The 26,946-nt window shown below is 35.8% G+C and overlaps 1 protein-coding gene across 2 annotated transcripts in view; it reads left to right on the plus strand.

Annotated features, from left to right (window-relative positions):
- The window catches only part of LOC142353328 (uncharacterized), a 45,543-nt gene that overhangs the window by 4,565 nt on the left and 14,032 nt on the right, over positions 1 to 26,946 (plus strand). For both annotated transcript variants that reach the window (XM_075405559.1, XM_075405560.1), the window contains exons 2-4: positions 7,294 to 7,507; positions 9,336 to 9,502; positions 20,711 to 20,883. In XM_075405559.1, coding sequence (XP_075261674.1) covers positions 7,294 to 7,507; positions 9,336 to 9,502; positions 20,711 to 20,883 — 554 coding nt within the window. The remainder of the gene's footprint in view (positions 1 to 7,293; positions 7,508 to 9,335; positions 9,503 to 20,710; positions 20,884 to 26,946) is intronic.

Consider the following 26,946-nt stretch of genomic DNA (forward strand, 5'->3'; position numbering starts at 1 on the left):
GATTTCTCCCATAATCTGGGGACTACCAAGCTGGTTGTAACCATGTTTGGTTGAATTCAATATTATTATTATTATTATTATTATTATTATTATTATTTTTATTATTATTATTATTATTATTATTATTATTATTATTATTATTATTATTATTATTATTATTATTATTATTATTATTATAGATGGATCGTCATCAATCAGAGGGTCTGTAAGTTCAACCGTTGGGTCTGGAAGTTCAATTTTGGTCCTAGCATTTTTTCTCCCCTTCTTAAAAAAGCTATTTGCTGCTTCTAGTTGAAGCGCCAAGCTTCTTAATTGATATCGCTGTGGATCAAAACAAGCCAAGGATTAATTGAATAATTAGAAAACAGTAAAGCGAAAAACAGGTAGAGAATATAATTTTGATTTATTAGTTAGAAGAAACAACTTGCTACTATTAATGCAAACATTCAAACCCCGGCTTAGCTATCCAGTCGATATACCGGATTTTTATATTGCAATAACTCTTCTGATGGAATCAGCCCAAAATTTCTGAAATCTGCTTTACCGTACATTTCGAATCAACTTTTGTTTATCTTCAGTTGCTGTGTTAGCAAATGTGAGTTTCCCAGTTTGTGGAAAAAGTGCATGTACGACCCCATTTCAAAAGTGGTAGCAAATTAGATATCAAAAACTACCGACCGATTGCCACGCTTAGCTCCTTGTCACTACTATTTGAGCGTATGGTGTATAAACAGTTCTCAATCTTTCTGCAACAAAAGCTTTGCGTAGAGCAACATGGTTTTAGGAAAAATCGTTCAACCATCACTCAATTACTTGTCTACTGCAACAGGTTGTATGAGTTACTTGAAGCCAACAAAATGCCAATGACAGTGTATCTAGACATAGCAAAAGCCTTTGACACCATCAATTATAACATCATACTTGTAAAATTATGTCGAATGGGATTTGATAGTGCTTTCTTGAGGTTTTTTGCGTCATATTTAACAGATCGACAACAGAGAGTTGTAATATCTTGCGGAAAATCGGACTTTCGACCGATCACCAGCGGTGGGCCTCAAGGGTCAATTTTCACTATGTTTCTTTTTTCCGTTTATATAAATGACCTACCCGAAATAATTGTCAATGAGTGCTTTTTATACGCGGATGACACAAAAATCGTCAGCACTGTAGACAATAAAATGCAGCTGGAAAAAGATATTGAAAATGCTATTGTGTGGAGCAAGGAGAATCGGCTAAACTTCAATTTCGATAAATTTAAAAACGTGCAATTTTCCTTACGTAAAAATCAAAACAAGCAAATTTTGCGTCTTCCCAGCCATAGAAACATCCCACAGGAAATACACTTCAAAGACCTGGGCATATATTTTTCCGAAAATTTGTCATGGGACTATCATTTAAGTTTTGTTCTACGAAAAGCCAATCAGAAGCTTGCTTATCTAAAGAGATCAATTCCAAGTGAAACAAAATTGTCAGTTAAATGCAACCTAGTCAAAACTTACATTATATCAATCTTGTTTTATGGATCAAATGTTTGGTATGCCAGTAAAACTATCGTCAGGCAAATGGAAGGGCTTCAGAGAAAAAGTTTAAAATGGATACAATCAAAAAGTCATTTTACTGATAAAGAATACAATGATTGTCTTCGATCAGTAAATTTACTTCCGATCAGATATCAACTTGTCTTTTTGGATCTCGTAGTTTTGAACAGAATTTTGACAAGAAAACTTCCACTTGAGGCAGAGCAATTTTGGCAAATAAGGAATGGACATCCGAAAACACGATCAAACGAGAAAATATTTTTATACTCAAACGAATGTAATCGCCAGCGTTGCCGATCAAATTTTTTCCAACGAGTTACAAACTTCAACAATTCGATGTCACTGGCCCGTGATTTTCCCAACTATAACCCATATTCAAGTCCTCACAAATTCAAAAAAGAAGTCAAAGAATATCTATTTGATTTAGCTAAGAAGAATTTTAATTACAAATTGTACCCATATGGATGGACAGTGCTTGAGGGAAACCAAATTCAAGCCCCGTTAGGGACGTACTAAGCTTGGTGCAACCAAGTTTAGTTAAATTCATTATTATTATTATTATTATTATTACTATTATTATTATTATTATTATTATTATATATATATATATATATATATATATATATATATATATATATATATATATGGATATTTTGCAAGATCTTTGCAAGATGAATGGTTATATCCCAAAATTCTTGCAGGATAATGCGGGATAACCTCTTGAAGTTGACTATTGTCTATTTATGTGTTATCTTTACAGCTCATACTAATTAATTTCTACGCAGATATTATGTTGTAGAATTAGAGCGTACGAACGATTGAGCTACTTATGGAACAAAAACCGCTGATTTGAATTAATAGTGAATGCGATTGTTACTGAAAATGCTTTTGTTGCGACCTTTTCTAAATAATGATATCTTTTTTGAAAAATTTTTGCAAAAATTGATTGGTTTTCTTCTTAGATCTATTAAGATAGGCGGTGGTAGTTGACACAATATTCATAAATGAAAGTTTTGCAACATAACCAACAAAAAACGCTTCATACTTAAATGGAAAAACCTCAGTTTTTTTGTGAAATTTTCTTTAATTTATACTTGAGATAGAAGATAATTACATCAAATAGTACTGATCAAATTGCAGTGCAAGGAACTGAAAAGAGAATTCTGTTAACATAAAAATTTTTTACCAGCTTTGATACTATGAAGAGCATTATTTTTTTCGTTCCAACATTTATCAAATATGCGAGGGAGGCTTTGTTTTTCATTCAGTCAAACTTAGGCAAAAAAGAGAAACATCATTTTGTAACTTTTAGAGGTTACATTTTATAAATATAAAAAAATCTACAAATTTTTATTGCATAATGAGATAGCATAAAATTTATATATGTTGTTTTTAAGAATAAAATCCTCGTTTTTTACTCATTCTTTGAGTTGTTTAGCAACTTGAGCAAGTACCAGCTCTGTGAAAACTAGTTATCTTGTCGGAAAAAAATCCCTCAGTCGCTTCCCGAATTAATCCATTAACTTTTTTTAAAATCCAAACTATTTGGATTGTAATGATGAAACGCCTCTTTTTAAGATCTGTTCACAGGTTTTCTGGCTTTTTCTCATCAACGAGAAGTCAAATAGAGTGGTTATTTTAGTCAAGTCAAAATAATAAAAGGAGAGAAAAAAGTTGGTTTGAGGCATGAGTGATTTTTTATTCAAACTACTTTCAGAGTGTACTGATGAACTGGTAATTGTGTAAATTTTCAATTTTTGGAGAGAAAATTTTTCACGTGCTTCAAGTTCTCTTTTTAGTGTTTCTTCTCATGAGTTTTTTTTAAAAAAATACATTTAACTTCTAATTGCATCCACTTGTATTCGCTTGACATCATCGGGCAACTAGTGCTTTCTATGACTTTGACTCCGATTGTGATAAAACATTATTGAAAATTTGAATTTTGCCATTTTTCTTCAAATTTTTCTGTTGTCCTATCACTTGATGTCTCAATGTTTGCCAATGAAGCTTAAATGAACCCAATATAATCGTTCAATTCAATAACTAGTGCTTTTTACGACTTTGACACATTTTCTTCTCAAAAATTGTTTTGTGATTTTTTAACTTTGGCAAGTTTTTGTCGTATTTTGGTTTTTTTATAGTTTAAACTCAATATGAAAACATCGTATAAGTTGGTGATTTAGAGTAAGTTAATTGATTTAATTGTTTCAGTTGAGGATAGAGCTTGATTAATTTAACACTAATCGTTTCCAAGTTTTTTTATCCAGCTTTTGATGTTAGCAAGATTTTTTGCTCGCTTGGATGTCTTGGTTTTTATTTTTTTTGACAGTTATTGGTGACAGTCTTCTTTTTGACAATCGTTTGCGAAAAGATATTGAAACTAATCAAAATAAAAAATTCTGGTCTTAATTATTGCTTTCTTTGACTTATACGTTGTTCATTTAAAATTAATTAGAGATGGTTTTTGAGTTTCGCTAGTATTTTTGTGCCTACTGCTCTCTCATCACTTATTATCACTAATTTCAAGCCACATAGGTTGGTAATGGACACTTTTTAAGTTGAGCTATTTTTTCAGTCCTTTCTGCGACCTTTACAAATTTGTGTTCAAGGTGTATATGGCAGTTTAAGAGATCTTCAGAGAATCGGCTGTGTTTTCTGTTTTCTTATTGATTAGATTCCATGACAGTTTTCCTCTGCTGCTAATCAAGTGTATGTGCACCTATATAGGTACGTGAGTTTAAACAACCAGATTTTGCTGATTTGACAAATGATTTATTTTCAAAAATTGAAGTTGATTTTTAGCCTTTCTTATTTTTGTTGCTCTCGCGGCCTTATCACATAAGGTCAGAAAGAAGAGCTCTGAGTGGCCTTCTAGTCCAACGTAAATGAGGTAGGAGTATTGATTCCAACCTTTTGCTAATATTATCATTGTTTGAGTTATCGTTGTTCTGCAAAACGCATAAGTGATTTTGTGAATCTAGCCTCTATGTGCACCTCCCCTTTGGCCGAAGCCTCAGGTATTTAGTCATCAGACCTTTAGAGGAATCAATTCCAAGTCATGAAGACCAGAGCATCGGTGCTAAGACCATCTGGGGTCTAGCTCTTTGAGGAGTCGAGTCCCATGAGCCTCAAGTCTCCTCAAAACCATCTTTCGGGACTTAGCAGAGCATGTGTTGACTGGACCAAACATATAGTGTAGTCACTCTTTATCTTTTAGCTCTGCGATCACAGTTGCAACACTATTCTGTGATGTTATTTCTGTGACTACCACTACATCTATCTTGTCTGGACCTTACACAGTATTTCCTACTAGAGGACTTTCATTTCAGATAGTAATTGTGCGCAGGGATCACACACAGTTTTCTCATCCACTACTAATCAACGTTCAGTGAATACAGTGTAGCTTTCATCTCAAGTTCCCTCACATCTCAACCATACTAACCTTGCGTTCGTTGCCTACTAACAAAGGTTTCTGGTCGATTAGAGTTCGCAAGAGACTTACATTGGAGTCTAGCCAATTCGCTACTAAACGATCAAAACATCATCTACTAGTCTCGATTTCACTTTCTTTACTTTGTTGACTTTCGAATCAGTTATTTTTGACCATCTTTCGCATATTGGAGACATTTCCAACAGTTGAAGTCGGCGAGACATGACTACAAGAGCCACTTTTGTTCACAGGGTCCCGCCAACAACCGCTTTTGCTCCCTTCTTTCAAGGGCGCTATTCCGAGCTCTGCCTTAACTCCTTCATCTCAGGCTCATGCCTGCGCTGATGAGTATCGGACTGACAAGGAATTCACAGCAAATTTGTTTTAAGTCCATGGTGGCTTGCTTAGGGCACAATCCTCAGACTATCTTCTTAGCTAACTTCCAATAACTGAGCTAGCAGTAGTTACCCGGGGGCACCGCGAGGAGGTTACAGATCACATCTACACCCTGGGTTTCTAACCCTCCCCACAAGGTTTTTCGCCTCACCATTGTGCTTCCATGTCCCCCAGCCTTTATGTAGTTCTTTTGCCTCCTTTTCGGTCAAAAAACTGTATTGAGAAAATAGAACTGCTTAAAAATTTTTTGAAATTGATTAATGTAGGATTTGTGTTTTTTCACATCTGTATTTTGGCATGTAGCTATAGAGTTTATGTTATTTTGACGGCACTAACATTCAAAAATATTCTGATTTCTGCTGCACTCTTTAGTTTTTTGCCTCTTTTCTCTTTTTCTGTCATTGATTTTCCTGCTTTGTCTGTAACTTATTTCCACTATTCTGTCGTACTGGTACCAATTTTCAGGATTATAGATTCCAATGCTTTCGCATAATGTTTGATATTATTATTGTTTCTTAAAACTGTAGATCTTGCAGAATATCTCTATTTTTTTTATTTTTGTATAAACATTTGCGCATATATATTTCATGAACTTTTTGACTTAATTTTACTTCTTTTGATATTGGTTTGAATTTGTTTGTTGTGAGACGAATAGTTATTTGAAAATTTTGGTTTGTAATTGTCCGGCTGTGTTTTTTTAAAAATTGGTTTCACATTTCGATAAAAGTTTTCGGTTTTAAGTATTGTTTCACGTTTGAATTCCAGTTTACCGATCTCGTGGCTTGAAACTAAAATCAGTTGAACAAAGCTGTTCCTCGTGATGTATACAAAAAAATTGAAAAATTCTAGAGATCGTTGAAAAAATTTAAAAAAGATATAATTTGGGCTGATTTCTTTCGCTTCATGAAGATAATCTATGAGCAAATTAGGGCCTCTATTTTGAGGACTTGTTGACTCAACAGAGGTAGTACTTCAAAATGACGAAAGCTTTGTCTATCATAGAAAGATAAATCAATGGATAAATCCGATACCTGAGAGTGGAACAAAAGAAAATATATATTTCTGAGAAAATTTGAAAAAAATCCGTGTTTTGATTTTGTTGATTGTTCCTGATGTTTTAAAAGAACTTCTAATTAAAGCTCTCGATTGGGATGCAACTGATCGCAAATTTCTCTTTAGTGAGATTGTGAAACCAGTTACTAGTGTGTTTGTTTGTTTGACTTCATTATGAAACAAATAACTCAAATGAGGAAATTTTTCAAAATATCGTAATTTTTGTGAAAATACCAACAACCTATTCTATACCTTGTAGCACTGCGTTTAAGGTTTCATAATGTTGAATTTGAGATTAAAATCAATCAAATGGATCCTTAAGCGTAACTCGAAGACATCACAAGAGAAAAAAGCTACTTGATGAAAGAACCAACACAAAATATTTTTCTGATTAAAAAATAATCTTATATTAATTTGGTTGATAACGCTATTGATAAAAAACAGATAAAACTGAAATATTTTGTTGGAAATTGTGAGATCAATGGGATTTCGTTTGAATATAACGGAATTTCACAAAAAACTGGTTAAACTATTTATGCGTAACTCAGGCTACGAAGGATGTCGCTTCAATTTCTCAATTTAACGTAACTGAATTCCCCGAGGACAAAAACACCCAAATGCAATTCAGATCTGCATTAAGGATATAACGTATTGTTTAACCGTGGAATATTTTCAGTGCAACGAAGTTCTAAACGTTTAAGCTAAAGCGCAATGCTCGTTGATGGTCATGTCTGTTTGTTTGAAGGTCGCACTTCTGTATATGTTATTATGTGATGTTATTTAGCTCTGTAAAAAAGCACGCGAACATGGAGGTGTTAAATTTATATGCCTACTAAGCGGAGGGGGATGAAACTTAATAAATCTGAAACTTTTTAGGTGCCAATAATCAGACTACAGAAATTGGGCACGTAACTCTCAAACACAAAGAAATGAAATCTTTCACGAATTCGTCAACTCACATAAACAGCGTCATTCTAGCCCTACCAACGGGAGCAGCGTTGGAAAATGTCACCAACCTAACCATGAACTCAATAGTCACCACCTACTCTATGCGAACCTACATAGTAACGGAGCGCCAGAAACCAGCTAGGTCAACCGGGTCGAATGTCAAATATTAAAAAATTGTACGCGTTCAGAATAGTTTTGATAGTTTTGTAGTCTTTTTGCTCGAAATTGGACTGAAATTTGTTTATATCAGGGAAGACTCTACTTAAAATTGGACAAATGAATGTATATTCTAGTCGAGATCTAGACTCTATGAAAAGACCAAAAGTCAAGAGGGGACATTAAGTTCAGAAAACCACATTTGCTGAAAACCGTGACAAAGAGCATTTGAGCGTGTCAGCGTTTTTAGTACCCGCTTACTTTCCTGATCTTAATACATGTGTGCGGAAGTGCGATGTGGTTTTAGTTTTGTAATGGAAGCGATATTGAGACCCAAATTACACGGTCGACCTCATGCCTAATGTCTTAACAAAATACTTTCATGTGTTCGTGGTTTTTTCATAGATGAACACGACCAAGCTCATTCTTTTAATGCGATTAATCATTGTCTCATCATAGACTGTTATATAGTAGAGAAAGCTCTTTTGCATGCCTCAATGCAGCGCTTTTTCGTCTGTAGCAACGGTTTCGTACTAGAGCTTTCCATGGGTCAATACACTGACTTTTAAATGGTTTCTTTATCAAAAAAAAAAAAACTTTTTCAATAGTTGATACATGTTACTTTTATGGGGCAATGTAAGAAACAAAATTTGCTTTTAACAATGGTCATAGCAACGGTCAAGCCGGTCTTTTCATGGACAATTTTGACCAGCAGAGTTTAGATCACGACTAGCTTAAAGAGCGCAACTTAATTAACCATTGAATGAATTTTGAAATAATTTTTACTGTAGAAGATTATCACTAATTGACAAAAACTTCTAGATACAGAACTTACTTATTATGAAGTATCGACTTCATACAGTCAAATAGTCATAAAAAGTTGTTGGGACTACAGATTTCTCATAACTGAGAAATTTACTTCTTTTCATATATGAAACTTCGATGACTTTTTCTACGAAAAAAACTTTTTGTACTTATTTCCTGCTGCCCAAGAAAAATTATAAATTAAGTCTAATCAAAAGGTAGGCGCACAGTTTATCCCAATTTATTAGTTTCGATAGCAAACAATAATTTGTTGGTTTTTCTTATGAAGTATTTTTTTGTCGTAAAACGGCTTTGGCTGAGGGAAAAAAGTGCCAAACCTGATTTAATATTTTTTTTGTAATGAATTTCGAAATTTTCTCATACATTTTTTCAACCTTTACTTTTTTGTAAGCCTGAAAACCAAAGTTTGAAATTTTGCCAAAAAACGATGCATTTATTTGTAACCAGAGGCTCAGATTTTATGTGGCTGCACAATAAGCTATTTATAAAACAAACTTCAAATTTGGTTGCCAAGTTTCGTCTGAGCTCAATCCGGGATAGCCGACATGTAAATGAATTCCTAAGAGGACGAAAAATTATCATGACATGGCTAACTGATCTTAAGTATTTTTAGGCACAAATTAAAAAAATTTATCGAAAAATTCATTATTTTGAATAAATGCTGTCTATTGACTTGATATAAAGCAGGCACTTGGTCACTGCATGAATTGAGACATGCAGCATATAATTGCGATAACAAACAAATAAACCACCTACAAAAAAAAACAAAGTTTCTACGCTTGACAAAAATAAAATATTTCACATGAAAGCTCATATTAGTCTGGAAAATTTTGATCAGAGGCCAGTTTGATCTCTAATATTAGTCCGCGTTGTTTGCTTCAATTTCTTTATCAGATCTCTTATTCATCGTTTTTCAAACACTTTATCGCTATATTAATAACCATCTTTTTATAAACTTCTCGACCGCGTTGTCATAACTATGTCATTAGCAGCAGTGGGTCTCCAAAATCCGTAGAGTTGAAGTTCTGGATTCAAAATCTGCTTCCTGGAGAACTTTACTTCCACGCAATTGAAAGTATTGGGTACAGAAATTACACAAAGCACGTGAACACTACAGTGAAGCCGACTGAAGTCATTGTTGATCAGTTTCTTGCAGGTAGAGTTTAGTGTATTAACTTTTGAGAATGACAACATATTATGCATTAACATATCAAACGCAAGAGGTTACAAACTCTGTTAATGATTTACTAAGAGCCTAAGAGATCAATAATAACCATGTATCATCACATTAAGCGGGGGGGGGGGGGGGTTGTCAAAAACAATCGGTAAAAACAAATTCGATTGGATATTTTTTCTTTATGTCTGGTTGTAATGACAATATTTGGGTAACTTGTCTGTGTAATGTCGTGTTATAACCCTGACTTAACCAAAAAAATTACAGAAAATTGGACAATATTATTCCGTGATTAAAGTACAAATTTATGCCACTGTTTTGTGATAAAAGGCTGGAATGAAATCGTATTCAATAAATTTGTCGCCGAGGGATGAAGTATTCTGAGAGCGCTTGAACGGGATGAGACAAGGATTTATGCTTTAACAATTTTAGAGAACTGGAGGGGCACAATATTATCAAAATTAATTATTTCTCCTAATAAACATGGTCGACTATATTCATTAATAAGGAACAGAGTCGACCTGCTTATTATCATATATTAGATAATTAATGAATTTGCGAAATCACACTTTGAGAAGTTTTTGGATCAACTGAAAATCTTACCGATGAGATCAGCATATTTTATCACGATATTGAACATGACGGTACTCTATATTACAATATTATTGAATGGTTTTGTTGTTAATAGTTATGAAAGTGTGTGAAGATGCGTGAAATGTGTTAGTGCAAGGCTAAATCTAAGTGAGGCGAATTCACTTAAGCAAATATGTGACAGAACATGTTTTTGTTCATCAAGTGTCTTTCTCGTGGTTTTTTGAAACCTAACTTTACATTACCTGAAAAATTTCAGTTGCTCTTTTTCTTCAAGTGTGGATGATGTGTTCAAAATTATGCCACTGTTGCATAGATTTTGCAATTAAATTGACAATTAGACTACGAGCATGCCGTTTCTTGGTTGTTAAATGTTACCATGTAATCAGTGGCATTGACTCGTAATAAACTTCTGGAAAAATATCGTAATAGTTGCAATATTTAGCTGTGTTAGTTGAGATGAGCTTTGACGTTTCTTCCCAACTGTTGTAATGTCAACGCAAGCTAATTTGAAAATTGATTTCCACACCTTTTCCTCGATCTCTCAAAATCAGTCTATTGCGTTGCGTGCCTTCGCCTCTTCTTGGCGACTTTTTTAAAATTGCCGTGTTTTTCACAGTAATTGGTATTTTATATCGGTTCAAGGAGTTATTCAAATCCAACGAAGTTTTGTACGTATTTTTCCTAGTGAAGCTGCAGTCGACCGCAAAATGAGTTGTTAGCACAATTTGTCTAGAAACAGTTCGTTTTTTATACAGAAGTGAGCGAATTTTGCGAATTGTCCATTTCTAAAATGGGTATTGATTACTGGGTCACGGAATTATTCAAATCCAAAAATAGCGTGCAAAAAAATCCACCAATGTAAAGAAATTCTAAAACAACGAGAATTTTGGTGCAGCGTGCCCAAGAAGAATTTTAAAATTCTCATACAGAAATTTGCAAACTTTGCTGATAACGAAATTTCAAAAGAGATGTTTTTTGTCGTGTCAATGAGTGTAACGGCTGCTCTCCTATCAAAGTCAAGGAAAACTCTACACCGCCCAGTTCGTCTCAGCGGCTTCAAATCTGTCCGGATATTGTGTTTTTGCAGTTAACTTTTGTGAACTGTATTATCCGCTATACTGTGTATTACCGTTGCATTAATTGTTGCTCAAATAGTTCTGCTAACTAATTGCTCAGCTTTGCTGTATAACAAACTTGTCTCTCTCAGAATAACGAAATAATTCAAATTGAAACAATCAAATTTTGCTTAAGTTTTGGTTCATAACTCAGCTTATAATTCGAAATAGCAAAATCCCAGACGTACAGCCCTAGATAACTGTCTTAGGAACTGACTGGGACAATTTGTTTCTATAATCAATGTCTCAATTTTTTCGGAGACCTCTGCGCGATAGTCAAAGTTAACAATTGTAATTAAATTCAGTCTTTCTGCTTCTCAGCGCACTCAATTGCTCAATAACGCAATTAATGAACTATGCTAGGCTTCGTTAAAGCCAGTAAGGGAAATTAATTTTATGCTTTGCACAAAGTTTTACTTACTTAGGAACTTCGTTCCTCAGAAAGAAGGTTTTGAGAATATCAAAGTTAATTCTCTTTTCACAAGTCAAAGTGAAGTTAAAACTGTACAATCACTATTATGATCTTCAAAAAAAAGTCAAGATAACAAGTAATTTACCGCTCAAGAAAGTGTGCTTCAATACGCACTGTATATCAGTTTAATATAACCGAAATTGCAAATTTCAACTGATTTTTGGTAGTTTTTCAAGCTCTATTTATACTGCCGTACATGTCAAAAATGCATATCTGATTGGTTGAAGACAACTATGTTGTAAGATTCTCTGAAAACACTGAAGTTGGGGTTCCTTATACCTTATACGGTGCCCCGCACTCTCTGAATTCGTATGAAAATTGCAAAATTCATCGAATCTGGCTTACCAAGTTGGGTATCTATTGATCCGTTTGAGCTAAATTCGAGTGATTGTCAACACTTGAATACGTGACAATAATAGAGTAGTTCGAGTTTGATTTTCAGTTCAGCTTCATGTATGACGATTGTATTCTAATGATAGCTGCTAAACATAAATGTTGAGCCAGATGAACAAATCCATATTGCTTCGATAGAATGTAGCATTAAATTTCGCTCTTCTTGCTATCCTAGTTGTAATGCTGGAAATTGCCTTGAAGCGCTATTCAATTTGGTTATTGAGTTAGTAAGCTCAGCTGCCACATCGCCGGCCTTGTTTTCAATCGCGAAAAAACATCTTCCAAGGTAGTACTGGGGCGAGCTGCACTACTGGTCTCTTGTACTCTCCGTCGTTCGTTCGAATTTTTGCTGATCGAATTATACCGTCAGACCAGTCGATGGTCCCCGTAATTCGACCTAGTTTGTAATGTCCACGCTTATCACCCTCTACGATCAACCAAACGAGATCGCTTTCTTTAAGGATTTCATTCGCCGTATATCGCCATTTTTGCCAATTATTCAGAGTTAGCAGATATTCTTTATGAAATCTGTCCCATATGAAATTTGCATAGGCTTGAGTTTGTCGAAAGAGTTTTCGATGATGAATAAATTCCTCTGCGCATGATAGATAGAGTAATAAAACGTTCTTGTCGCCTAGCAAGAATTTGTTGGGGGTCAATGCTTCTAAGTCAATAACATCTGAACTGACTGGAGTCAATGGTCTTGCGTTTAGCGTCTGCTCTACAATACACATTGTTGTTGAAAGAACGTCCTCTGTGACTGATCTGTTCCCGAACACTGCATACACTGCTTTTTTGCAGCTTCTCACCAACTGCTCCCATACTCCTCCAAAATGACGTGCTGCAGGTGGGTTGAACTTCCATCCGATACCTCGTTGAATTAGATGTACTTCGATCCCTTCTTTGTTCCATGCCGCAACGTTCTCTGCGAACTCTCTTTCAGCTCCAACAACATTTTTCCCATTTTCACTGATGATTGTAATCGGTTTGGCTCTTCGTGCGAAAAGTCTCATTATTGCCTTGAGACCACTATCAATGTCCAAACTGGGTACAACTTCTGTATGCACCGCCCTCATAGTTAGACAAGTAAAGAGACAACACCATTGTTTTTTGTTTCTTCGCCCAATCTTCTCTATGAAAGGGCCAAAGCAGTCGATTCCAACATTTGTAAAGGCTGTTGAAGCATCTAACCGCTCTTCGGTAGATCTGCCATTAATGGTGCTATCGTTTGTGCTCTGCCTTTTCAGCAGGTAACACACTTGTTCTTGATTGATCTTAAAGCGTCTCGTATCTCTGGGACCCACATCTTCTGCTGAACAATGTTCTTTACATGCTCAGTGCCTTCGTGTTGATTGTCCTTGTGCTCGTTTCGCAAGAATAATTCAACCGCATGATTTTTCCCTTGTAGCAAAATTGGATGCTTTGCATTGAAGTCCAATTGACTTTTCCCTATTCTGCCTTTGGCGCGAATTAGTCCTTCTCCATCTAGGAAGGGTAAGAACTGTAGGACTCTGCTGGTTTTTGGAATTTCCTTTTCAGTTTTCAGAGATTTTATCTCTTCACCAAACTGTTCTTGCAGTAGTAACTTGAAAATGATTGCCTTTGCTTTTTCATGTTTCTTCACTGCTGACTACCAATGTCACTGGTTTGTGTTTGTTCAATACTCGTTGTACGTATGCCACTGTTTTCACTATTTTGTTAAAGTTACTGAATCGTTCTCACTGAATAACAACTTTCTTCTCTTCAAACTGTATCATGAGGACTGATGAGGTTATATTCTCATCATCAGACACAAAGATTAGGTTCTGTTGCTCTGGCCATTCCTTTCTTGTCGTTTAAACCAAGCCTGCCCAGTGAGCCACCCACTTATCTTGAGTTCCTCAAAGGTGATTGCTCTGGTGCCAATGTCCGCTGGGTTGTTGATACCGCTCACATGTTTCCACCGTGAAACATCAGTTGTATCTAGTATCTCAGCAACTCGGTTGGCCACAAACACTTGCTGCTTGCGATGAGAACTGTGTATCCACTGCAATACTGTAGTTGAATCTGACCAAAAACTGCAATCGTTTATCTTCATTTCATGTTCCTTGACTATCTGTTCCTTCATCCTCACTGCCATGACTGCCGCTTGCAATTTCAATCAAGGTATTGAAAGATGCCTCATCGACGCCACTCAGCATTTTCCAATGACAAACGCTAAGTGAGCTGAGTATTTTTTCGGTTGTGAACTTAGATAGGCCATTGCACACATCGTGTCTTCAGATGCGTCAGCAAACATGTGAAGTTCGGTTTTATCCCTCTCTCTGTTGAAGTACCTTCTATCGATGCTTGTTTCAGCTACAATTGGAAGCTGTTCTTTCCATTTCAGGAATTCTCCTTCGTCACCAGGCTCCACTTCGTTGTCCCAATCTTGTCCATTCTTAGTCCAGATGCCTTTCAGTAGTCGTCTCATGTGAACACTGAACGCAGCAAACAATATGATCGGGTCGAATAGTGAAGATACCAGTGGTAGACTCTTCCTCGGGGTTATAGGTACTTTTTTGTTGGTGCCTCTGCAAACTTGAAGACTGTCATCAGTAACGGTCCATTGTAGTCCTAGCACTGAGGATCCCTCCGTATTGGGTTCCACTTCGACTTGTTTCGTGTTACTGATTGATTTCAGGTCTTCTGGGATTGCTTCGGTAACTGCATCATTCTTGCATATCCGTTTCCGTAGTTCAAATTCATATTGTGGGAGAAGAGGATGTAGTTGATTGAAGATCTCAGTTGCTTCTTCAGGGAGATCTACCGATTTGATGAAATCGTCCATGTAGAAGATGTTTTGTATTGCCTTTGATGCTATTGGATACTATTCTTCGTTGTCCAGTCCCAATCGCTTGAGGGCATAGGTTGCGAAAGTTGGAGATCTCTTAGCTCCAAATATTTGACGCTGATATTCGTAAATCTGAATAGGTTTGTTTGCTATAGGACGCCATAAAAACCTCAAGCAATTTCTATCCTGTTCAGGAAATTGCACTTGTAGAAACATCGACTCGATGTCAGCTGTTAGGGCTATTGGTCCCTCACGGAATCTGAAAATTGTTCCAATCAACCCGTGTAGCAGATCAGGTCCGGCTAGTAGCTTGTCAATTAGGCATACATCTTTGTACTTTGATGCAGCATTGCAAACTCGTCTTAATTTGCCAGGCTTGTTCGGGTTTAGCACTGGATGGTGTGGCAAATACCATTCTTTCCCGAAGGTTCCTTTCACTTCGGACCCGTTCGATGTCTTTATGAATCTTTTTTGTACATATGTATCTATTGATTCTTGATACAAACTTTTCAGTTTTGGGTCCCTTTGGAATCTTCGCTCCAGTGAGTAAAGCTGACCTAGGACTGAGCTGTAGTTGTTCGGTAGGTTTGGCTCTGGCTCACTCCACAGCTTTCCCAGTTCGTACCGCTCGCCTGTAAATTTTATCGTACTCTCTAGCATCTTTTGTGCCTGCAGTTCCTTCTTTGACTGACTGACGACGTTGATTTTGGAAGCATAAGTTTCTATGTCCCACCAGGTTTGGATATTCTCAGCCACTTTCACATCTTCAGTGAGGGCAAAATGACGAACATTTTGGTCGTCTCGTGCCCGCCATGGGTCCAATGGGTACCCATCCTAGCTCTGTTAGAACGGCGAAAAGTTCGCTTCGTGTTCCTATCTTGTAGTCCATTGGGCGTTGTAGCTCACAAGCATCTTGACCAAGGATGATGCCAACTTCCATCAAGTTGAAGATTTTGTTGGGTAGAACAGTCAAGTGATTGAAGCTTTGCTTCAGCTTGTTGTAGTTGTAGTTTGTGTTCCCCAAGGAGATTGACGGGTGTGAAAACGCTTCGACTGAATGCACCTTTGAAGGTGGTCCTTTTATTTTGAGAGGAACCTTTTCTGTCTTCAGATCCTTTGCACCGTGTATACCAACTATGTTGAGCGTGAAATCGGTTATCTTATGCTCGTAACTTCGCTTGCTTACTTTGATCGATGAATAAAGCCGTTGATCCACTATCAAGGAAAGCATATGTGTTCAGCCTGTTGCTACCGCTCTGTATTGAGACAGGAACTATCTGAAGAAAGCTAGTAACTTCGTTACTCTGGTTCATTGTTATTGCGCTTACGTTGACTGCTTGATTGCCCTCGTCCATTTGGTTTTTGACTGTAGCTATCAGTTGTGCTTCTTGATGCATCAATTGATACCGCACGCATTGACTTTGATTTCATGTCCTTTGCCTAGATATCCGTGACATATGCTTCCTCACTGCTGCGTACCGATCATTCACACGCATGTTCTTAAATAGTGACAATTCCAAATTTTATGAGTGCCATCAGATTTGGACAGTGATAACTTTGCATTCGCTTCGTTTCCTTAACATTCGAACTAGCACTGAAGTTCGATGTTTTTCAGGACCGTTTGTCTCTATTTGTGCCTCATTGGTCTTCTTCTCTTCGCTCTCCCTTGAAAGCTGAAAACCCTTTGTGCACGAATGCTATCCTTGATAGCCATTTTTCAAACATAATCAGATCAGGCCAATCTTCATCTTTATCGTCAACGTAGAACCACCACTTCTCTTTGAGAACTTGAGGTAGCTTATCTACTGCCATATACAGTGTCGAGCTCGATTGCAGGTCACCAATCTACTTGCACTCTTTGAGCACATTCACAAAGTTCGAAACAATAACTGAGAAACTGATCAGACCTGTTGAGTCGTGAGGTTTCACCTGATTTGCTTTACGAAGACTCTCCAGTTCTTCATCAATGACCACATGAGGCCTTGCAAAATTCCTCTCCAGAATGCTCCATGCAGCACCATAGAACTGTCCAGAATAGCCCATTTCAGAGATTGATGACGTTGCCTTGCCTGTCATTTGAGTCTTCAGATGGCTCATCTACTCTGAGTCTGTTATTGCGCGTTGATTCACTGTAGCAATGAACATACTAGACCACTCTGGCCCTTCGAGGGGGTTTCCATCAAAGTTGTTCAATTTCACCTTTGTTAGGCTACTGCTACCTGTGTACCCACTGTTGTATCGTAGTAGGCCAGCGATTGGGGAAACGACCCGGTCTTCAACACTTGAGGATCGGTCTCGTAAACTGCGATATCGTGAGAAGTGACTAGGCCTGTTCACTTCAGGGGTTGCTTCGAAGCGAGATGTTGATCGTCCTGGTGCTAGAAGGTTATCGATCCTACTGGTCCAGTCTGAGACATCTATATTTTTTGGAGTCCAGTTGAAGGGTGATATGTCTTGAGCACCAGTTGATTGGGAACGAGCATTATCGTTCTCTAATGCTGTTCTCTTTACTTTGCGCTCTAGCTTGCGCTCTTCCTCCAGTAGTTTGTGCTTGGTTTCCAGTTCCTTCAGTTGCATTTCCAACTCTATTCTCCTCCACTCGAAGCGTTCTTGCTCCAGTCGTATCTGTGTTTTGAATTCGATATCGAATTTCTTCATCCTTTCCTCCCGCCTTTGCTTTGCTGAAGATGTTTCTGAATTATTCTCCGTCTCTTGCCCGCTTTCTGTTGCTCCATTTTGCACTGTTTGAGCAACTGGGTTGTCCGTTGTGTAGTTGCTGCTGCTCTCGTTGTCGTTCACTGCTTAAGTTGTGTTGCTTTGCTCTGCTTTCATTGCTGGTTGCGTGCCTTTGCTTATATATCCAAGCCAATGAGAGTCCAAACTTGCTTTGCACTTCCTCGGTTCTTTCAGATATTCTTCAACAAAACTTGCTGGGTAGGGTGAAAGCTTGTTTTGACGCTGCAGTTGCTTAGTTATTTCTTTCTCCAGAAGTTGAACAGTCTGTTGATAGATGACCTTTAATTTGTTGGGTCGATCTGAATCTTCAATTATTTTGTGGCCAATCCCTGTTTTGGTGTTGACTTCTTCCAATAAACCTTGGAACATCTTGTCGTACCTTTGAGCTGTTGATTGAATCGCCTCTTTGCTGGTTGTGCTTGGATAGCCCGTTTGCTGTTTGATTTTGCATTGCTTATTCCTTTTAAGCGAGGTTACCTCTTCAACATGTTTTGTGAATTACACTTGCACCTTTCGCTCTTCCTCACTGGCGTTGCGCTGTTGATTCGTTTGGTTTTCTTTTGGGGGTGCCTTTGGCACTCTCTTTATCGGATTGGACAGCAATTTGCCTTCGACTGTCCGGGTCGGCGGACCAAATGTCACGGCTGCTCTCCTATCAAAGTCAGGGAAAACTTTACACCGCCCAGTTCGTTTCAGCGGTTTCAAATCTATCCGGATATTGTGTTTTTGCAGTTATTTTTTGTGAACTGTATTATCCCCTAAACTGTATATTACCGTTGCGTTACTTGTTGCTCAAAAAGTTCTGCTAACTAATTGCTCAGCTTTGCTGTATAACAAACTTGTCTCTCTCAGAATAACGAAACATTTCAAATTGAAACAATCAAATTTTGCTTGAGTTTTGGTTCGTAACTCAGCTTATAATTCGAAATCGCAAAATCCCAGATGTACAGCTCTAGATAACTGTCTTAGGAACTGTCTTGGACAGTTTGTTTCTATAATCAATGTCTCAAAATTTTCGGAGACCTCTGCGCGATAGTCAAAGTTAACAATTGTAAATAAATTCACACTTTCTGCTTCTCAGCGCACTCAATTGCTCAATAACGCAATTAATGAACTATGCTAGGCTTCGTTAAAGCCAGTAAAAAGTAAGAAAACTAACTTTATGCGTTGCACAAAGTTTCTCTGACTTAGGAACTTCGTTCCTCAGAAAGAAAGTTTTGAGAGTATCGAAGTTAATTCTCTTTTCACAAGTCAAAGCAAAGATACAATTGTAAAATCACTAATATGATCTACAGCAACAAGACACGAGAACAAGTAATTTTCAGCTTAAAAAAATGTGCTTCAATACGCACTGTACGTCAGTTTAATATAACAATAATTGCAAATTTCAACTGATTTTTGGTAGTTTTTCAAGCTCTATTTATACTGCCGTACATGTCAAAAATGCATCTCTGATAGGTTGAAGATCACTACGTCGTAAGATTCTCTGAATACACTGAGGTTGGGGTTCATGATACCTTTTACAGTGCCCCGCACTCTCTGAATTGATATGAAAATCGCAAAATTCATCGAATATGGCTTACCAAGGTGGAAATCTCTTGCACCATTTGAGCTAAATTCGTGTGATTGTGAACACTTAAATACGTGGCAATAATAGCGTAGTTTGAGTTTGAGTTTCCGTTTAGCTTCATGTATGACGATTGTGTTCTAATGATAGCTGCTAAATATAAATGTTAAGCCAAATGAACAAATCCATATGGCTTCGATAGAATGTAGCATTAAATTTCGCTCTTCATGCTATTCTAGTTTTAATGCTTGAAATTGCCTTGAAGCGCTATTCAATTTGGTTATTGAGTTAGTAGGCTCAGCCGCCACAATGAGGCGGCAATTATGGCTTTGCTCCTTGCTTGCTGTTTTTGCATTGACAATTAAATCAGATGAAAGCTGACTTAGGCAAGAATATGACCCAAAAGGGGAAGAAATGAGTGCATGTATGTTGAAACGCCCACGAAATGTAAAATCTACGTTCACATCGCCAAAATTAAAAAAAGAAACGCCAAAATATTGTAAGATCTATGCTTTAAAAAGCAACATTATAAAAGATTTGCGCTATGAAACGCAAAACGCTACGCAAGATCTACGATTAAACACCAGAGTTTTTTAAGTTCTACAATTAAAATCGGCAAAATTACAGAAGATCTGCGCTAAGAAACACCAAAATAATGTCAGATCTAAGCTTAGAAACGCAAAATTAACTTAGTCAAATGCTAACTAGTGTTGATAAAATTTATCCGCAAAATGCTTGCATAACTTTGCCACGCATGCGTTGAAATTGGAGACAGGAATTGAATTCATTGAAGGGGAAATTATCTAACATTTTTGCCTAGAATTCAAGATTTATGTAAGATCTACTGTTAGATACGCAAAACATTTCAAGATCTAAGCTCACAAACGCAAAAATTATGTTTTAGATCTATACTTAAAACCGCCAGAATGTGTATGATCCGCGCTTAGGATTGCAGAATCATATCAGATCTACGCTTAAAAACGCAAAGACATGTAAGATCTAAGATTGATATCGCCACAACTATGTAAAATTTTCGCAGGGAAACGCAAAATTTTGTTGCATCTACGCTTTAAAACTCTAACGTTCAAATTTGAACGTTCATAATCTAAAATTACAAGAGGTGAAGTTGCTCAGAAGCAATTTTCAAACTCACAGAGAGAGTGTAAGAAATAAGTGCCAAGGAGTAGGCTCAATTGTTAGTTAAAATAACGGGAGCTTTTTTGTTGAAGAATCTTAATAAATCTTGCACTACTTGATATGTCTTACCATGTCAGTCATGAACAATCTTTATTGGTTCTTTGTTGGTTTCCCAAGATCTTGTCTCTTGATAATAATGCAAAGATCTTGCGAGTTCGTGCGATCTTGACATCTTCACAGCAGGTGCCATGTTGTTAAAATAAAGACCACAAAACAATAATTTATAAAAATCTTGTATTATTGGTATTAAACAGCAAAAGTCCTTGCCACACAAATAATATAGTTAAATTTCTTTTTTCTTCAGATTTGAGCGATACAACACTAGATAGACGACTGCTGAAAGTGTTGCAAATAAGCGTGAACAGCCAAGGCAACCAGTTGTGTCTATTTTGGAAGTACCCCAAGCGGGTAGCCATGTATACTTCTGTTGTTTTCACAATAAACAACCAAGACTTTGAGGATCACGTTGAAGGCAGTGTAAGTTCTAAATTTTATACTGAATGAACTTATTCGAATCAAAACCGAAATTAAAAATGCTGCAAAAATGCTTGAAAAATGGGCAAGATGTTTTAACTGAACATAAGGCTCAATCAAATTCCTTAGGTCGCCGTAAAACAGTACTGAATTGCCGATATACTTTTGAGAATAATTCAGTACCCCAGCTGAAATCCCAGTTTGAAGTGACCTCTGATCAGAATTTGTTTTGCTCACACCTGTGCATTCATATCTCGAAATTACAGTTAGTCTGAGCCAGCTCATGGACGAAGGAGAGCCTGATCAGAGAGGTTTTTGATTGGAGAAAATCCTGGTCAGATACTGTTTAGAGCTTAATTGTGTCTGAATATAAAAGACCAAGTGGATCTGATCAGAATTGATTTTTGAGCTCACTTGAGTCTGATCAGAGGTTACCTGGAGCTCAATTGGTTATTTTGACTTCGCTTGGTTCTTAGAGTTTTGGTCTGTGACAGTCTGATCAGAGGTCTTTTCCGTATGCGTACTGATAGTTTATGACTCTTGGTTCCCGGTGGTAAAATTTAAGCTTTCAATTCACTTGGATATAATTGTGCGTGCAAAAATTAATTAAAATTAAACACTAAGGAGCTATCATAATTCTGGTATCAGGACAGAATAGCCAAGCTGGCAATATACCCGAAAAATATCCCATATTTTACCCTGTTGATAAAAATACCAGAACGACTATTTAGATTAATATTATCTACGTGAGATGTTTTAGAGTGTAAAAACGTAAATTCACCCAGTTTCAAATTTAATTTCCTCATTTGGCAATGGCGCAGTGGCCCAAGAGACTCACTATGAAGCGATCACAACCAAAATTGGCATTATTTTTATCCGCCTAAATATGACCAAACATGCTTATAAAACTACCTGAACATCAAGCATCCAGTATTTCTACTGCTACAATATGACGCTGGCCTATTTTTAATCGTATTTTCTCTTGTATAGTTATAAATGTTGATTTTCTTGCTGTGGTCCCAAGTTACATCAAGCATCGTTCTAACACTTCCGTTAACATCATGACTTTACAGTCACCAAGTGATTATTGAGATCTTTTCTCGAAGAAAGATCACAATGCGTCAAAATAGGCACCGAGGTCTCAGAACACATTTTCGTTAATCATGGAGTACCGCAAGGCACAGTATTAGGACCCCTAATTTTACTTTTATACGTTAACGATTTTTCAGAAAAAATCAAAGGTGACTTTGAGCTTGTTCAATTTGCAGACGATACCAGTATTTTATGTCGATATGAACCAGGAGAAACAATTGCAACAAAAATTGAAAATATTTTAAATATTTTTACTGAAGACGGACAGTTACTTGAAGGAAAATCAACTCACTTTGAATGCTGATAAAACAGAACTACTTTATTTTTCTACCAGGAATGAATTAGAACCAAAAGTTACCTTTAACGGAAATTTAATAAAATCTGCTGAGAGTTGTCGTTATCTAGGAATACACCTTGACTCCAAATTGACTTTTGAAGCACATCTAAAAGTAGTTTTTAAAAAAATGACGGCCGCCATTCGCTCACTATATCTAGTAAGAAACCATAAACCTTTGGAAGTAAGGTTGCAAGTTTTCAAATCTTTAGTCCTGTCTCATTTGTCATTCAGTGGAATTTATTTACAAATATTGTCAGCAAAAAATATACAGCGTATAAATCGACAGATTAATTGGGGCATAAAATGTGTTCTATGCGTCGTAAATTTGATCATTGTCGTGATATCCTTCTCAAATCGCATGTCCTACCAGCTGAATTAAATATCTCAAACTTTAGTATATTGAAACTCCACAGAGACTTGAATCAGAGGATAGTATCAGAAAAATTTAAAAAATGTGCAAACCGCCTACTGTGAAAACAGAACAAACGGACAAAACAGCTGATAATAAGAACGCAAAAGTATACTAAGCAGAGTAAAAGATCTTTGATTTCGAAGAGCATACAAAATTGGAATAAGTTACCCTCTAACGTAAGAGCGACGGAGAACAAAATTCATTTCAAAAGAAATTTAACAGAGTTTTTGCAACGTCAGCTTGAAAATTTTTCAATAGATAGACAGTTAGGTTCATTCGTGTATCACTTTTTTATATAGAAGAACGAACATCTTAATGGTTAACATCAATTAATAACCAGAAGTTTGATGTATAATTTTGATTATTTCAATAAATATTCGTGATTATTCTGAAGGCATGTATACTTTAACCTTTCGGTTATATTATTAATTTACATGTTTGGAAAAAAAGAATTATAATTCAAGTAAAAAAGGTAACCTACTTTTTCAAACTCAAAATGCGGAAAGATGGTCAATAACACCGCCTGGCAATTTTTTATCGGATTATTGCAGGAGAACAATAAAGGGATTAGATTGGCTACTAGGGCATTGGGTATTTTGAACATTGATTAAGTTATCACGTAAACAACAAAACATCATTAGGTGCAAAGGTCCAGGCCTCAACTTATGAGAATACCAGCCTTTTTTTATTGGCTAATTTTCTATTGGTTGATGAAAGAAATTTGCAGCCTGCTGGGTTATCTCTAGCTTTGAATAGGTTATCTCAGTCATTCTCTGTTACATATGTTCGGGGTTCTGCAACCAAGCTAATTGCACGAGATGCAAAATATTAGGCAGATATGAAGCGCGAGCAAGCCGTTGAATCCTTATTTGACCCTTTAAGAGTGGAATTTTCTTTGAAAATGTGTCACCCAATGAGCGGGATAGTCAATATGGATGAGTTTTTGATGTCTCGGCTAATGAGTGGATAGCTCAAATTATTATATGTGATCGTATCTATCAGATATTTGCCATTCCAACAGAAGGAGAACTGGCTTTAAGAAGACTTTAAGTTGCCAAGAAGACTTAAAAACAAGCCGACAAGATATTAAAAAGATGCAAAATGGATGCTGTTGGAGCTGTTAAAAGGATTGTGCGCCCCCTATAATGGGGGTAATAATATTGATTGCTGGTGTCGAAATTAATAGGGGGTTTGACAAATATTTAATTGTATGTAGCTGAGACCACTCATTGCAAAAAATATCATAAGCTACTAAAAGTAACCAAGCGATACAAAATCAACGCCAGAAAGCACTAAAACACTCCTGAGTACTTTTTCAAAGTTTTTGTAGATATGAGGAAAAATTAGGTGCTAGATCATCAAAAAGGGATAGTAATGTAAAATTTCATCCCAATTTTATAAAGAATTTTTTGAAAATTAGACATGAACACTTTAGCACGAAAAGCAATATCGGGAGTTCTTTTTTCCCAATCTTAAGAAGAGGTGATCAGCCGATGTTATCCTGATGCTCTCATTTTTAAAGTTATCTTCAAATCATAGAACAGTGAAAAAGATATTTCTGTTTCAATATAAATTCTACAAAACTTGAACTGGATTTCCAAAAAGCATAAATAAAGTCCGAAAACAGAACTGTTAAATTTCGGAAAATGTATTCGGTATTAAAGTAGAAACATTTGCTAATAATAATGAGGGATAAAATAAAGGGAAATTGATTATTATTATTAATATTAGCACAAAATTTTTGTTTTTTATTACGAAAAAATAAATAGTTTTTGCTCATTTTCAGATGAAAATAAAAAAAATGCAACGAATCTTTTTAAGCACACTCCTGGACATGGATGATGATCACCATTTAATTATTAAATTGATGAAACCTCTTCAATAAGTTTTACAGTGTCACATTTTTATATATTGAATTTATATATTCGAAAAATTATTATATCAGTGATAAATCAATGTAGTATCAATGTTTTTTGTCCCGTCACTTAAAGTTTTCAGACTGAAAGTATTGATGAAAATTATTCATCCGTACGAGCTCCAAATGCTCCTTTGATTGGATCGAATATGCAACCATCATTCATACATTTGTGCGCTGCTAATTTTGCTCTCAGTTAATACCAAAGAATTGCTTGCATGTGATTAGTTTTGTGATTAGATTTTTGTGCTATTAGAAAAGAGAGTTATAATGGTTTAAAATTTGCGAAATATAGTCGGAAATGCGTTGTTTTTTTTCAGCTTTTCCTATTTTTGACTAAAATTTCCGCCACTTTTGCTAATAATTGTTGAAATTGTTAATAGCAATGCTAATGAATTTACTAAAAATAAAACTAAAAAAGTTTTTTTTTTTGAAATTTGTTGTTTCCACTCAGTTATCCAGGTTTAAAGTTTTGGGAACTTTTAACTGATTTTGTTGTTTTTGTTTACAATTTCCGTATTTTTATGCATTTTTTGACAATTTTACGAAAAAAAAATGTTACAGTTTGCAACGATAGTGTTGTTTGTTGTACATCTAAAAACGAAAGTTTTTGAACTGTTTAAGCCATTTTATGCCTTTTTTCCAATTCATCCTTTTTTCCATCAAAAACGGCTCAAAATAAGCTTTTGTAATCCACTTTGGTTATATTTACCGCATTAACACACCTAACACCTGCTGACACAGTTTCCTTTGAGAGTATACTTGAATTAAACATTTGCCGTTATTCGCTAATTTAACTCTTTAATTACGCAATTTGCATCATTTATGTTTGATATATAAAAGTTTTTGGGAAATAAACCACATCAATAATATAAGGAACAATAAGGTGTTCTCAATAGACGAACAGCAAAGCTCGGCTAGTTTTGGTCTAATCGTTGTTTCTTAAAGTCCAAAAAAGTCTGACTGTAGTCAGATGATGAAATCTTTTCGCAATTCCCTTTTTTACCATTATGACAAAAAAACAAATGAAATCAAAACATCCTAATGACAGGTGCAACTTGTTTACTAGTGAGTTTCAATGAAGCCTATTTAGTTTTTTAATTGAAAACTTATGGTAGTTTTCGCTAAATCCATAATTTTAAAATGATTTATGGTTTATTGAGCTTTGCGACTTTCCTCTCATTTTCTGGTCAATTTCTAGTTTAAGGTAAGCAAGGACAGTACAAATTGGGTGTGAAACTGATTAATATTTGATATTTACTGCGGTTTTACGTTTTAAGTATTGGTTTTCTGTTTGACACTGCGAGTTTTCGTACAAAAATTTTAATTTTTGGACTTTTTCTCTTCATTCAGGATACTTTACGCTCTTGTTACAATTTTGACAGTTTAGGTGTCATATTATGGGCGTTTATACGGAAGGCACAATTGAGCACATAGTTTTTCGATGAATAGTTTCTGGTTTTAACTGCTTTGACTCCGTCTTCTACCAGGTTTTAAGGGAGTTTTTTCTGTTTGTGTTCATTATTTGTCATTCTTTTTGAAGTCGTTTTAGCGTCTAGCTATGAACAAACAAAAAAAATTATCTACTGATTTCGATTGGTTGCTAAAATTTTTCAAGACTCTGAAATCAAAAATTTTGAAAAAGTATACAGATGTATTTTTAAATTAATATTTCGCTGTTTCTTTGTCTACGTGTTACCTACTCTCAATAAAAAAAGCAACATTTTTTTTGTTTTTTAAAAAAATTGCTACTCAGTCTCTTTATTCAGCGGTCACATAGTTCAGTACTGGTTTCTAAAGAAGGCGCAGTTGACAATATCCTAATTTTTACGGATTAGATTATGGTTTTCAATTGCTTCGACGCCGTCTGCTTGCAAAACTTAAAGGATTTTTTGTTTTTCGTATGAATTCGTCGTTTATTTTTGTAGAAATGAAACATATTCCGGCAACTGACAAGTTTGAATGCATTTATATTAAGTTATTAATGAAAAAAAACTATTTAAAGATTTCAATGGATATCTAATGGATTTCATTGAATTTTTTGTTTTCGAGAAGACATAAACTTTTTTAAACTTTGTCTTTTTCTTCTTTTTTGTCTGCTTGAGTCTCACCAAAGGCTGGTCAAGAGTTTTTCTAGTGAAAAACATGCTAGTTTGCTCAGTTTAAGTTTTGTTTGAAACCATTTTGACTTTGTTATAATTAATTCTCTGTTAAAAAAATAACATTGAGTTTTGGATGTAAATGCTTGTTGTTGTTATTTGATTTTTTTGCTTGTCTTGTCTCCTAATCCTAATAATGAAAATCATCATG

This window comes from Convolutriloba macropyga, chromosome 14, assembly GCF_964194025.1.
Source record: "Convolutriloba macropyga chromosome 14, txConMacr16.3, whole genome shotgun sequence".
NCBI lineage: Eukaryota > Metazoa > Xenacoelomorpha > Acoela > Convolutidae > Convolutriloba > Convolutriloba macropyga.